This window comes from Neopelma chrysocephalum, unplaced genomic scaffold, assembly GCF_003984885.1.
Source record: "Neopelma chrysocephalum unplaced genomic scaffold, ASM398488v2 Primary Assembly neopelma1_75, whole genome shotgun sequence".
In the NCBI taxonomy this organism is placed as follows: domain Eukaryota; kingdom Metazoa; phylum Chordata; class Aves; order Passeriformes; family Pipridae; genus Neopelma; species Neopelma chrysocephalum.
This window is the reverse complement of record NW_020897736.1, coordinates 1283843-1297458: the sequence shown is the minus strand read 5'-3', so window position 1 is coordinate 1297458 and position 13616 is coordinate 1283843. Positions and strand designations below refer to the sequence as shown.

General features: G+C 40.4%; 1 protein-coding gene across 16 annotated transcripts in view; it reads left to right on the top strand.

Moving 5' to 3' along the window:
- Positions 1-13616, top strand: part of TCF12 (transcription factor 12) — a 163527-nt gene that overhangs the window by 117629 nt on the left and 32282 nt on the right. For 3 of the 16 annotated variants that reach the window (XM_027688721.1, XM_027688720.1, XM_027688719.1), the window contains exon 1: positions 5511-5637. The exons of 12 other annotated variants lie outside the window; for them this stretch is intronic. In XM_027688721.1, the coding sequence (XP_027544522.1) occupies positions 5569-5637 (69 nt within the window). In that variant the 5' untranslated portion in view covers positions 5511-5568. Of the gene's footprint in view, positions 1-1691; positions 1748-5510; positions 5638-13616 lie in introns of those variants that run through there. One more of the 16 variants, XM_027688722.1, reaches the window with a different exon arrangement.

The window sequence follows — 13616 nt, the reverse complement described above, 5'->3', positions numbered from 1 at the left end:
GCAATCCCAACTCCCGGGGCCGGGCAATCCCAACTCCCGGGGCCGGGGCCGGGACCGGGCGATCCCAACTCCCGGGGATGGGGCCGGGCAATCCCAACTCCCGGGGATGGGGCCGGGCAATCCCAACTCCCGGGGCCGGCAGAGGGACCCCGCAGGCACCTCTCGATTGTTCACCTAAATTTGCTTGGCCCTGTTGAGCTGATGGGAAGAGATCTGTAATTAGGGTGGTTTTCTGTGAGTTTCGGCAACAGCCTTGCTAATTAATTTTAAAAATCCTTATAAGGTGTGTGCGCGTGTTTAGGTTGGGTGGGTTTTTAACGCGTTTTGGGGTGATGATTATCTGACTTCTGATAGAATAATTTATTGCCTCGGGATAGTAAACATGTTTGTTTATTTTTAAATGCAGATATGGGTAGTTAAGGCCTTCATATAGAGGCTTTCAAGCCATTAGCACTTCATATTTTCAGGAAATAGAACTTTCTGAATTTGAGCAATATCCTATCAAAGTTGTATCTGAAAGATTTTGAAACAAGTTGTAAAACTTCCTCAAATAAATTATATTGTGTTTGATTCTGAAGAATGTGATACACAGCACTCTTTTCCTCATTCTTTCCATTCTAGGAAAATATTTATGTAATAAGTTAAGTATCTCCTATAACATTGGATAAATTCAATTGTAACATTGAATAAATTCAATATTATTTGGAAAACTACTGAAACAGAAAGGTCCTAGCTGTAGTTTCCAATTAAAAATAACAATCATTACTTTTTACCCATACCTGCCATAGGTAACTGCTGTTTTTGCAGCAAAAAAAAGAGCTCCAACCAACAATAAAAATCCCAACAACCATCCCCCAACCCTGTAATATTGCTAGGTGAAAGTAGAGGATAGTAACTAATATCAATTTTGTTAGTATTTGTTGTCCATATTCTGTCCCTTCAAACTGTTTCTTTTTCTCTGATTATAGTAACATGAATGTTAAATATGCAGTTAAAGACAAACCCTTTTGAAAGGAAAACCACCAAACTATTTTAGCTCTTGCATAGATGAGTAAATTAATTTGCTTAATACATCTTCCTTTGGATATTGGGAGGGGGGTTGCCTATCAAATTTAGTCCACTGGGTTATTTTAAATTGCCTTCCATGCAGTTTGTCTGCTCTGTCTCTGCTGAACAGAGTGCTCAGTGGTTGGTTAACACAGGAGGATATCCTTCCAGGATTTTAAAAGAAATTAACTTTTACTTAACTGATGAATTACATAGAGGACAGTATAATAAGCGTTGTGTTTTCCCCTGAAAACAGCCAGGTTTGTTTCTTAAGGCTTGGAATTGTTTCTATTCTAACAGCTACATTATGCATCATGTTCAGTGCATCCTTCAGCAATGGTCCCAACTCTGGCTTTTGCTGTTATCAATCATCATAAATATTTGGCTTTAAAATAAGTTATATTGAGAGACCTAAGATGTGTAGAATTGTTGGGTTTTTTTTTCTCTGTATTGTTGCTAGACAAGCAGCTCAAAATTACTATGTATATTTGAGTTAGCAACAGGTTGTTCTGTATCAGTTGGGGCCTGTCTCTTCTATTCAGGTTTCAGTTTTCTTAGAACAGATAAGAACTTAATCACTTGTGAAACTTCTGTTCCTCTGTCAAATGTGGCTCAAATTGATAATAAGTTCCAACCTTGGGCAGTGTGGGGAGGAAAGGAGAGACTTCTCGGGCAGTTGCCTTATTTCCAGAGATAGAAGGTTAGCCTGGCCCCTAAGAAATTGGTAAGGACAAAAGAACTAGTTTCTCCATCAAAAGCAGGCTTGGGCTCTCACCACATTACTGGGTTTTTTTCAGTGAGATTGAAGACAGTTCTCCTCAAGGAGATACTTGATGCTTGGGTTTACACATCACAGTTGCTTTTGTTGGTCAAAAAGGAGCTTTAATTTCTAGTTGCACATAATTTAAAAAAAATTTGGTGCTTGTTGTGTTAGAATAGAGCCATTTAAAATAATAAAACTGTGATAAAAAGCATTAACGTTTCTAAAGCATTTTTCTATATCAGTTTTGTGGAATATGTTTGACAAGAGGATGGCTCTCATCTGTTGAGACAGTTACATAACTGTCTTTCATATGGTATAACATTCAGTGATCTGAGAAATTATGTTTATTTTTTTATAAATTCAAATGATGAATTGCATATGCTCTGTTGTGTATTTGCTTTGTGGCTCTGACAAGTTGAACAAAAATGTATTTCACATAAGTCTGTTTTCAGGGAGAACATGTGGTTCATTCACAAAATCTCTTAGTGTTAAAATCATCTTTGAAAATATTCTCTTACAGGTAGCTTGGTTTATTTTTAGGTCAGTATTTCACTCTGCATCAGCTTTCATAATCTCTTTACATACTTTAGGAACAGGCAGTTTATTGTTTTTGACACACGGTGCAGGGTCATGAGTGGAAACAATTCGGGCTACAAAGTGCATGTCAGTTCAGTGCTCCTCTGCTGACGGCATGTCTGTCTGAAATCAAGTTTAAAAAATTGGCCCTGTCTCCAGCTGACTTGTTTTGTCAGGCTGAGTCATAAGATTAACCCTTGACTTGTCACCAAGGAAAAATGGAGTAAACAACTGTAGCCCGTACAGTATCGCTGATCCAGCCATGATTCATTTCACTGTAACATGATTCTCTTAAGAAAACAAATTTCAGAGCAGCTGTTCCTTGGCTTAGATGAGGATTAGAAAAATTGTGACCACAAAACAAAAACTTGCTTTGGACTTCAGGAGCTTTTGGAATAGTTATCTGGTAGTAGTTCCTGCAAATACAGTTACTGGTAACATCACATTTTTTTGAGCAGTCTTTCAAATTCTTCCGTTTTAGGTTCATTTTTTATCTATTCTGGTGAAAGTAAACTTCTGTGGGTTAAAGTTTGATGTGCTGGATGGAATTATGGTTTGATCCTGTAAGGTGAATTGATGTAGCAAATGTCCTGTGAGAAACACTGTTTTTGTACAGAATATGTAGACCAGATACAGTGATAGATTTCAAGGACTGTACACTAAGATTTTATTCCCAGTGATGTAACTGAGGGTAGGACAAATAATTTCCTTTTCGGTAAAATGCAATTGTTATCCTTTTGATTTGTGGGGAAGTAACTCAGGAGCAAATTCATTTAGTGACTCATTACAGAGGGACCAGTTTGTCTACAAACAGACGTTTGCAGTGGTGTTACTTAGTTTTATTGATCATATTGTTGCTTTTGTCTTACCCATGTGATGATGAACAAGGTCAATGATTTACTTCTACTGATGAATGTTAATAGTGCTTAGTAAACATTAGTAGTTAATATTACCTATATATTTTTGTTACAATTGCTCTGTACAAGCACAGGGCCGCTGCATGCAGAGATGGCCCCTCCCAAGGCTGCACAGTCAAGTCAGGTTTTTCTGCTCTCTTTTTTGACATTTTTCCAATTGCTTGTATGTAGGTTGATAATGGTTATTATTTGAGAGGGGGGTTGAACATGCTCTTCATCTCTAATACAACTAATTTGAAAATTGGGCCTGTGTGCATGGAGGTGCAGTAGCAATTACAACTATGTTGATGATAGTCTTTGCTTCAAACTGACTTCAGTTATCCTGGAAGTATTTTTAATGATTTAAAAGTTTGCATGCTAAAATTATGTAATTTTTTTAAAGGGTTCTCCTACTTCTTCAAGCGTAAGCTGAGAGAGCCTTTTCCAGTGTCTGGGGTTTTTCCTAAGTTGTACATTAGTCTGAAGTAGTGATTTTAATCTAGTGTGCTACGAGAAGTAGCACATCCAAAGATCTGAAGATTTTTTAGCATATCTCGTCTGTAGAGTCCTGAACATTAGCGAGAAGCTTTAAGGAATAGCATTGTTAGCTGCAAATCAAAGCTTCTTACGGACTCTCTGGGGACTGAAATGGGTCTTTGTGGTCCCTAGGGAAGAAGGAAGCCGCCAGTCACTCTGCAGGCCTGGCAATTTAATAGTCTGAAGTATAGTGATGTTCTTTTTTGCAGCTGCTGCTGCTACGCCTTTTGTATTGGAGAAGAGTTCAGTTCAGATATCATTAGCTTTGCTGCATAGTTAAATAGTTCTGGATGCGTAGTTTGACTCGCAGTAAAAATGCAAGTGTTCTTCAGCAGATGGAAACTTCAGGATGTATTTGCCAACATGCTCTGAGCACAGTAGTCGCCTAATTGACTGGAAGAGTTCGCTGAAAAAGCATTTGAAGCTGGAGATGTGAATATTTTTTTGTCAGTGTGTGTATATCCTGTATATTTATAGACACTACAGTAGTTATGTCCTGAGATAATGGATGTTATACAGAGATTTTTATCTGATGATGGTATTAGACTGCAGTCAGTTTTGTCACCCTTTTGGATCTTTTATGTTCAGAATAAACATGCTTCACTGACACACAAGGTGCTTGACAGACTGAACCAAACTTCTGCGACTCGCTTTCTTTCCCTGTAAATGACTGAATTGAACTTTACCCATTTTTGTCCTTATCCTGAAGTATTTTCCTGCTTTTGTAAGGAGGAAGGCAGGGAGAATTCACAGCATTGGCAGTCGGCACAGTGAGAGGTGGAGAAACGTGGCTATGCTTTAACCTTTTTTTTCCTGGATTGAAATGAGTAGCTGACTTACCAGAAGCTCAGTTCATAACCAGCTGCGTTCACTTGTAGAAAATAAAAAAAAAATGTATGCCTCATTAAGAGTTAATGTTAGTTGATGCCACTGCTCACTGAAGATAGCAAAAAGACCTACCAGGCAGTGATAGTGTGCAAATATTGAGGGATCTTCACGCTGGAAGTTGCAGCCTGGTTTTGTGATGTGCCAAAGTTGTTGGGGGGATCCCCTCCCTTTCTTGTATGGGCACCTATGCATGCTTTATTGAGACAAAAACGTATTATACAGCATAAAGGGAGCCTGGACGTGTGTTTCCAAGAGAAAGCTCATACTTTGTATATACCTCATCTTAAGGAAGGATTTTGGATGATTCTATGAAGTGAAAATATTTACACGACATATATTTTTTTTAAAGTCAAGCCCCTCGTGTAGGTGCTGTGTCAGGGTCACTCCGTGTCCCAGGCTGCCCTGGGTGCTCGGGCTCTCCCCTGGGACTCGCTCCCAGCAGCTCCCCGTGGCTCTGGGAAGCGTTTGCCAAAGTTGGAAGCAACTTCAGGCAAGAGCCAGATGGCCGTGTGGCTGGAGCCGCACCGAGCAGCGCCTGCACGGCCACAAGCGCTCTAATTTAATTAAAACAAAAAAGCGCTCGGTTCCCCCGCCCGGGACGTGCCCATGTGCGGGTTCCGCGGTGCGCTGGGTGCGTGTGCCGAGCGCTCGGAGCCCGCGGGGCCGGGGCGCGGCCCCTCCCCGGGCCGGGGCCGGGGCGCGGAGCGGGGGCTGCCGCGCCCCCCGCCCGCCCAACCCCCGCGCCGCCCGGAGATGGTTCAGTCCTGCTTTGCATAAGCCGCCTTTGAGCGCTCCATGTGCGCGGGCGGCGGGTGGAGGCCGTGGGGAGCGGGAGGCGGCGCGCTCGGCCCGGCCCGCGCCATGTACTGCGCGTACCCCGTGCCCGGCGTGGGCAGCAGCTCCCTCATGTACTACTACAACGGCAAGACGGTGAGGGGCGGCCGCCTTTGTCCGGGCACGCACCGCGGGTTGGCCGCGCCGGGGCGGGAGAGCTCCCCGGGGGCGCTCGGCGGGGCCGTGAGGGGCCGTGAGGGGAAGGGGCTGCGCGGGGACCGGGGCTCGGGGGCTGCTTTGTGTGCCGGGGGACGGGCGGCGCTGCGAGAACCGCCGAGCCCGGCGAAGTTTGTGTTCCTGCGTGCCCGCGGCTCTTCCTTGGGGTGGGTTGCGTTGGGTTTGGTTTATTTATTTTTTTTGGTTTGTTTTAGTCGTGTCCCCACCCCGGGCGCTCCGAGCCCGGGCATCGCCCCGGCCGCCGGCTCTGCCCTGCCCGGCGATCGCGGGGGGGAATTCGGAATAAATAATCAAATGTTCCTGCAAGCACCAGAGGGGCAAAAAAATGCAGATTTTTTTTTCTTTTTCCTTTTTTTTTTTCTTTTTAATCTCCACTCTGCGTTTTAACTTTGTGGGAACGGAACGGGGTATATTTCTGTTTCGTGGTTTTTGATAGTTACAATTTTTAAACTTGCAGGGCACACTGGTTCTGATTTTTTTTTTATGTTAAAAATTAGCATGTGATGGTACATTTAACACGGTGTTTTTCTTCCAGTCTGTTTATGCTGTATGTGGTTTTGGCTTTCTTCAGTTTACAGAAATAGCTTTTAGTAGGAAAAGGGGAGATGCTGATACTGATCTTTTTTTGTGGGTTTTGTTTTGTTTCTTTACTGCAGGTCCTCCTCCCATGGGCCTGTGTGAGTTTTGCTTTCATTAGTAAACTTTTTTGCTAAGATTTTTGTTCAATAGTAATTAAATTATGGATCTTTATATTCATTAACGGCACTGTGTATGAGCTTCTTGAATTACAGAAAAGACACTGAAGGAGAGGTTGGGGAATCAGTAAAATCTCTTGGTCTCTATTTCATTTCCTTTGGTATAAATGCCAGCTGTCTTTCAAATATGAAATGATTTTTCTTTCATGTCTGCTCCTAGGCTAAAACAATCTGTTTGAAGTTTTATGTGAAGATATATATAAGACTTAAGTAAAATTAACTATACAATACCCCTGAAGCAAAGGGAATATAACTTGCATGGAGTTTTGATTTTATTCTTTCTAGAGCACAGATCACTCTATTACAACATTTCTCTTTGTTCTTGTAGCAGGAAAAAAGGCTTTGATCTTATTAAGTATTTCCAGGCATAGAGTAGATGGAAGTGCTGGTACCGTAGGAGGGCATGGCTTGAAAATTGATAGCATGTGCCTGTTATGGGTCAGAGGTGACCTTTATGAGCTTGAAGAGTTAGTAAATAGATGACAAATCATATGATCATCCTATATCATGTTGCCCAAGGTTTTATTTAAATTTTTTTAAAAAACGTCTTAGTAACTTTTAGCACTTTCTCTCTTAGGAATTCTGTAAGTTGGCCTAAATTACTAATTTAAATATACATAAGGAGGTTCTGTGAAGTTGGGGCTTGGTTTTTGTGTTATAGTTTTTGAATCACACCTCTTGGTGTGTCTGCCAAATCCTTGTATGAACCTTTCTTCAGTGAGAGAACAGTACATACCCTAATTTTGATGTCTTACTGCTTTTACTTGTATCGTTTGATAAGTTAGTAGTTGATAGTATGAACCTCATTGTTCAAGTTGGAGATTTTTATTTAGATCACGTTAGATTTTGGATGTTGACATTCCTTGATAACTGCTGATGTGTATAAAATCTGATTTATTTACTCACAAAATGAGTGAAAAATCATGTGTAGAAAATGTGTGGTTTAAACTTCTTATTAAAAATGTTTTGTTCTTTTCATCTTCCTAAATTTGTAAGCCAAAACAAAGCTTAATATGAAGCTAAAAAACAAGTATCTGAGCACCCCAGTAGATGGTTCGGTGTGGTCTGGGACATATATTAAAAGTTTGAAATATCAATCAGGGGTTTTTACTATTAGAAGAGGTTCTAATTTCGTAATTTCTGTATGTTTCAGGAGGGACACATGAAAGTGAAAAGTAGTGTTTTAATACAAATCCCTTGCTGAGGAGTAAAATGTTGTTGTTATGTGTAATAGGTGTTATTTAAAAAAACCTGTATTCCAAGAATCCCCACCAAATCAAAAAGAAAAAAGATCTTAATCTGTTTCATAAAGAAAATGAAGCACTTGCACTGAACTAGAAGATATAGCCTGTTTTTTTCTTTTTTTTTGTCCTTCACCTGTTGATCTATAGAAAATATTCTCAGTCATATACAGTTTTAGTTTAAAAAAAAATTATACTTAAAAACTGTTTCTATCAATTAAGTTTTGTCTTCTCTTCCATTCAAGAGCCATGCTACAGACCCCCCCCAAAAATCAAAATACCTAATCTCCATTAAAAATAAAGCTGCAAAAATGTTTAGGTAGAAATAATAGCACAAATGGAAATTATGCTTTTCTGTATTTTTATTTTACTCTTTTTTAAAATTAATATATAATTGAGCAACCTTCTTCATTCACTGGGGCCTTTTCGTTTAGATTTTAGAAAATGCAGTGGTACCAAAATAATATTTCAGTAATAGAAGTTTGATATCATCTTTGTTCTGAAAGAGTAAAATAGACTTGAATAAGTTCTACTTTTTTCAGTTCACCTACAAGTTTAGAGATAGATTGGTTATTTTCTAAATCTACTGTAGCATTATTTTAATATAGGTCATAATAAAGTGATGTGTCAGTTATCACCAGTATAAATAATTTAAAGAAAAATATTGATTATATTTTGGTTTATATCACCTATGACTACTATTTCATATGAGAATAAATTCGTGAATACATTCACTTAATTGTTGTATTCTGTGTGTTGTGTGGTTTGATTTAAAAACCAGTCCGTGTATGAGTATTTTTTATTATTGAGTAAATATTTGTTTTTCTCATTATTGGCTGAGATTTTATCGAGGGTGGAGTTACTGCATCTTTTACAGTCGATTTCTACAATGCTTATTTTAAAAAGGGAGGAAGAAGTCAGGGCATACATGTATTTTGCGTGTGTGTAGTGCTTTACGATTTGCTTTTTCATGAACTAGCTTATATTGGGATTGTTTTTGAGAAAACACTCTTCTTCTGGAGAATTTTGAGAGCGTAAAAGGCTTTTTGTAAACACGTTGCTGATGGGCACGTGTGTGTAGATGAACAAATACACACAGGTGTGAGTATATGTGTATATTTGGGTATTTTTTAGAGCAGAAAGTGCCCGTCTTGCAGCCGTCACTGTCAGCGTTACAGAGAGCAGAACATGTTAATAATGCTGCGTGATGCTGGGGTGACACGCCAGCACGCCTTGCTGGAGCTGTTATGCAATAAATAATGGACTTAGTCCTCTAACATCCATGTAAAATGTTTTCAGTTTGTAAATTTTGGAGCAACCAGGTGCTCAAAAGAACGATTCAATTTTGCTTTTATTACTGTTGGGCCAGTTAGTACACGGGGAGGAAAGTACAATTAAAGCTGTTCTGTGCCATATGCTGCCCACAGCAACTTAGGCAAGGTCAAAGCTAACATTTGTGAGTCAGGACAAATATAAGATCATCTGGAAAATCTCTAGGGGTACAGGGCTGTGGACATTGAATAAAGAGAGGTAGTAAACACTGGTCAGCTGGATTTTTATTTTTTTGTCTGTTCCTCGCCCTTCTCTGTCCCCTCCCCATCCCACTATAAAATGATGAGTTACAATGCACCAGCCCCAGAGAGTTTTCCCTGCTCCACTCCATTGGGTTGAACTGCCAATCTGCTGAGCAGTGGTCCCCTGCCAGAAGGGTGTCTTGTCTGCAACAAGCTTTATTAATGCTCTCAAGTGAAGGTTATGTCCATTTCCTTGGGCAAATGACAGCAGCTCGAGCTGGGATCAGGTGCTGTGGGGGACAGATCTATATTTCTCCAAATGTGAGCCCCAAAGAGGAACAGCCCCTGTTTGCTCAGTGCCTTTGCTTTCATAATCAGGTGCCTGTCGAAGTCTGTCTGTAGGAATAGAACAGTCTGTGGTGGAGGTACAGAAACAGAGTGCTCTGAGTTCAGAAGAGAGAGAAACAAATGCAAAAGATGGCCCGTATCTACCACTGCATCTGCCTGGGATCAGTGCTGGTGGTGGGGATTCCTCCCACAGCTAAAACCGCCTTCTGAAATACAGGGAGCAGGTTAAGAAACAGGCAGAGTGCTTTCAACTTCTCTATTTTTTGTTTCCTGAAAATCTGAATTTAATCAGGAATTCTTGAAGCCATAGTAGTACGTGTCCTCTTTTGACAGCGTGGTTTGAAGAGTGTGGGGAAGAGATTTTGCTTAGCAAATAAAACACAAAAAGAATCTTTCAGCACTATATAAGTATATATTTCCAATGTTGTTCCTGCTGCCTTACCTTCTTTTTCCTCCCCTCTCTAGCTTACAGTACAAATTGAAAAAAAAAATAAAAAGAACAGACCAGAAGGATTCTATATACTGATTTTGAGATTTTTGCTAGGTTTGCCTATCACTTTCTAACGTGACTTTAAAGTTGTCATTTCCTGGGGAAGAAGCTAGGAAGTACTGCTGGTAGTGCTATGCAGCATTGCAGTGGGATTCTGCATTTCAAAAATACCCAAATAGGCATGTATAGCATGCCTAAACTGCATAAACATTTATTTAAGATGGAATTCAATGTAGCTACTTTAAGAAGTTTGAATTTTATACCATCCTTAAAAACTGTGGTTGGATTTGCAGACTGTTCTCTTAAAGGAGTGTTTTATTATCCTTCTGGATGGTGAGAAGAGCTTTTTAAATGTCTGAACCTTTACACCTGGCATGGGACACAAAAGTGTGGTTGAGGATATGGTTATACTGAACTCGTATACCAGGGCTCTTCATTTGATCATCTTGCTTTAATATCAGCTAAACAAGGATTTAGGCTGGATCTTGGGTTTGGTTTGGTTTCTTATGGCAACTTCTGTCTTGCTGTAAAGAGGAGTATGGAAAACTCCGTTACCGTTCTTCATTCCTGAAGTTTTAGTGTATATGGTTTGGTCAGAAATATAGTAAACATGAAAACAAGTTTCCTTTTCCTAGAGCCGCCTTTCAGCAAAATTAGCTTTTGCTACAAAACCTGTAGATAATACCCTGTAAAATTTTGCCACATGTACAAATCATTCATCAGTGCACACTTGCTTAGTGCATGACTGATGCTGATGGAATGTAGATAGGCTACTTAGCAGAGTTTACAGGCTACAGAATAGGTTATTCATCTTTACTGGTTTCAAAAAATTCTCTGTCTCAAACAGCTTGATAAATATTTTCCTGAACTTCCAAGAATTGCTAATAACTGTGCTTAAATGAGTAACATTCATAATTTCATAAACATCATGTGTGATGGGAGCCTTGGTCTTGAGATTGCATGAGCTCATCGGAAGTAAGTTTAGTTGCTTCATTGCTATTTTTTTAATCTGCTTTTAACATTAATATTAAACATTGATAAATATTTAAGAATTTGAAACGTATTACAGGAAAATTGCCTGAGAGGATGGATGCCAACAGGAGGACTCCAAGTGTTACATTTATTAAATGCATTTATAGAATGCAACTTGGAAGTTTTACTTAACATAAAATTTGGTAAACCCAGATCTTCAAATTAATGTCGATGTTATTGGCACTGCTCTTAGTAAACAGAAGCACACTGTGTAATACTTTAAAATCTTCTAGATACATTAGGTCCATGTAACTTTTCCAGTAGTGTTCATTATCTGTGGCAATCACCAGGGCAGATTTCAGGATGATGCTTTTGTTTTGCTTAAACCTGATGTCGTACAGCTGATGTCTTCTCAGCTCTGGTCTGAAGTCAGCCCCCATCACTACCCCTCAAAAAGAAATTCTTGTCATCCTCCTGCCTTTGCCGCTGGAGAAACATAAACCAGTTCAGGGTGCAGGAGAGACTGATGTGGGTCTCTGACTCGATTCCTCAGCAACTCGTTTGTCCCGCTTCCCTCAGCGGAGGCCATCCGCCCTTCGGGAGCACTGCAGTGTTAGGATTGATGTAGATATTAGCACAGCTCCAAAAAAGTCGAGTCCATGACTTGATAAGTCATGTGAAAAACTGGTTTTGGCTGGAGTTTATCGGAAGGGAATTTCCCATTCATAACCGGGGAGTGTTTTGCTTGTCAGCCTGGAGACACATCCGATGCCTTTGGGCGCAGTGTGTTAGAGGGGGTTGTAAGATGGGCTCCTCTTCTACCTGCTGGAGAAGCCCTCTCCAAGGAGACTCTGCAAACAGGCTGACCTTTTAACAGTATTCCCTGTCTAAGTGGGAATGTCAGCCAGGAAAAACTGGTTTGATGCCTCCTGGATGTCAGTGTTATCAGTTTGATAGCTAAAAGAGGCCGTCTTGAGCAGCCACGTCATATTTATAACTGCCTTACTCAGCTGTTGCAGAAGAGAAAGCCCTTTAAGTAGGATGCAGACCATGCCAGCCTCCTGTGGGCCAGCAGCCACAGGGGCTGTGTTTGCCTGGATAGGGGTCCCAGTGCATGTGGGGCGTTCAGAGTGAACAAACCAGTTGCCCGATACATCGCTTCCCGACTTAAAAATAACATTTCATCTTTTTTTTTTTGTCAACTTTCTTATTTTGGACTTTGCATTCATGGACTTGGGGTTAATTTTAGTAAAATTTCTCCTTTGCTTTTAAATCTTGTTTGTAGTAACACAACATAAAAATTATGATTAGGTCATTAACCAGAAAAAACCTGGCGCTCATCTGCAGGTGATCAGATGACATCAGAGGCCTGGTTTTAATTTGTGGGTAGTTCTGATTGTAACTAAAAGAGACTCGCTCCTTTTGTGGAATTGGCTGGCTATTTCCCCACATCTGGAGTTAATGAAGTCTTTGAGACCACATCAGTTGTGTTTTGCCGCAAGAACCCTTTGATCTGAAAAATCTAGACTGGCACAAGTGCAGCTTCATAACATTGCAGCTATGTTTTTGCAAGCTATAGTTAAGATACCAAAACAAGCAGAAACTATATGAAGTTATGTGTCTGTGCTAGGACTTTCATGTAGCTGTTTGGAAGGGCCTCTTTTACGTTTATATAATTCATAACATTTTTATTATGTTAATGGCTTGTACATTTGTATCTGTAAATGATATATTTGTAGGAGTTTTTGAGTTTAATCCCCTTTTTGAGATAGTGTTTAATCGGTTTTTATAAATCGCCCAATTATGTAAAATGTTAAAATTTCAGTCTGAAGCTTTTATTTACAAATCTCATTGATAACGTTGCAGTTTAAGAGAAGTATAATTCGTCATTGTAGGTGACTTGGCATTAATCAGAACATCTCCATGGCGGTGCTAAATGTCATAAAGCTTTGTTTCCACTGCTGTCCTGTGACAGTGATAGATTATCCATCAGCTATAGCATATGCTGTGTTATTCTGCACAACAGAGAACTTGTAAATTAGGCCCAGTTTTGCCTAATATGTTTGCAGTCTTAGGAGTGCAAGTATTTACAATTTGACAGAGTGACATTTCTGTTAAAATATGTCTCGGGCATGGAATATCCGTGCATTCATCATATAGAGTAAATACATATGTACTGCGAACATTGCTCAGAACGTATTGTCATTCTGTCACTCAGGCCTGGGAAGCATCTCTATTTCACAATTACTCCATAAACTGAAAAAGTTCGAGTAAAATACTGAACAAAAGCTTTCCGAAAAGCTTTCCTCCCTAAAAATGTTTCATTTGTTTTGATGAAGAAGTGACGTTTAACAAGCACACAGCTGAGAGTTGTGAGCTTTGCGCTTGAGCCCTGCCCAGGTGTGCATTTACCTGCCCGGCTGTCACCGCGGGCTGTGCCCTGGCTCGGTGCCCTGTGCCCCTGTCCCGATTCCATCGCACCGACCGGGGGGCACTTTGTTGGAACTGTGCGTGTGAAGCGAGCCGAGAGCGCGGTGCCCGATCCCTGGGCTGTAGGAGCGGTGCCCGATCCCTGGGC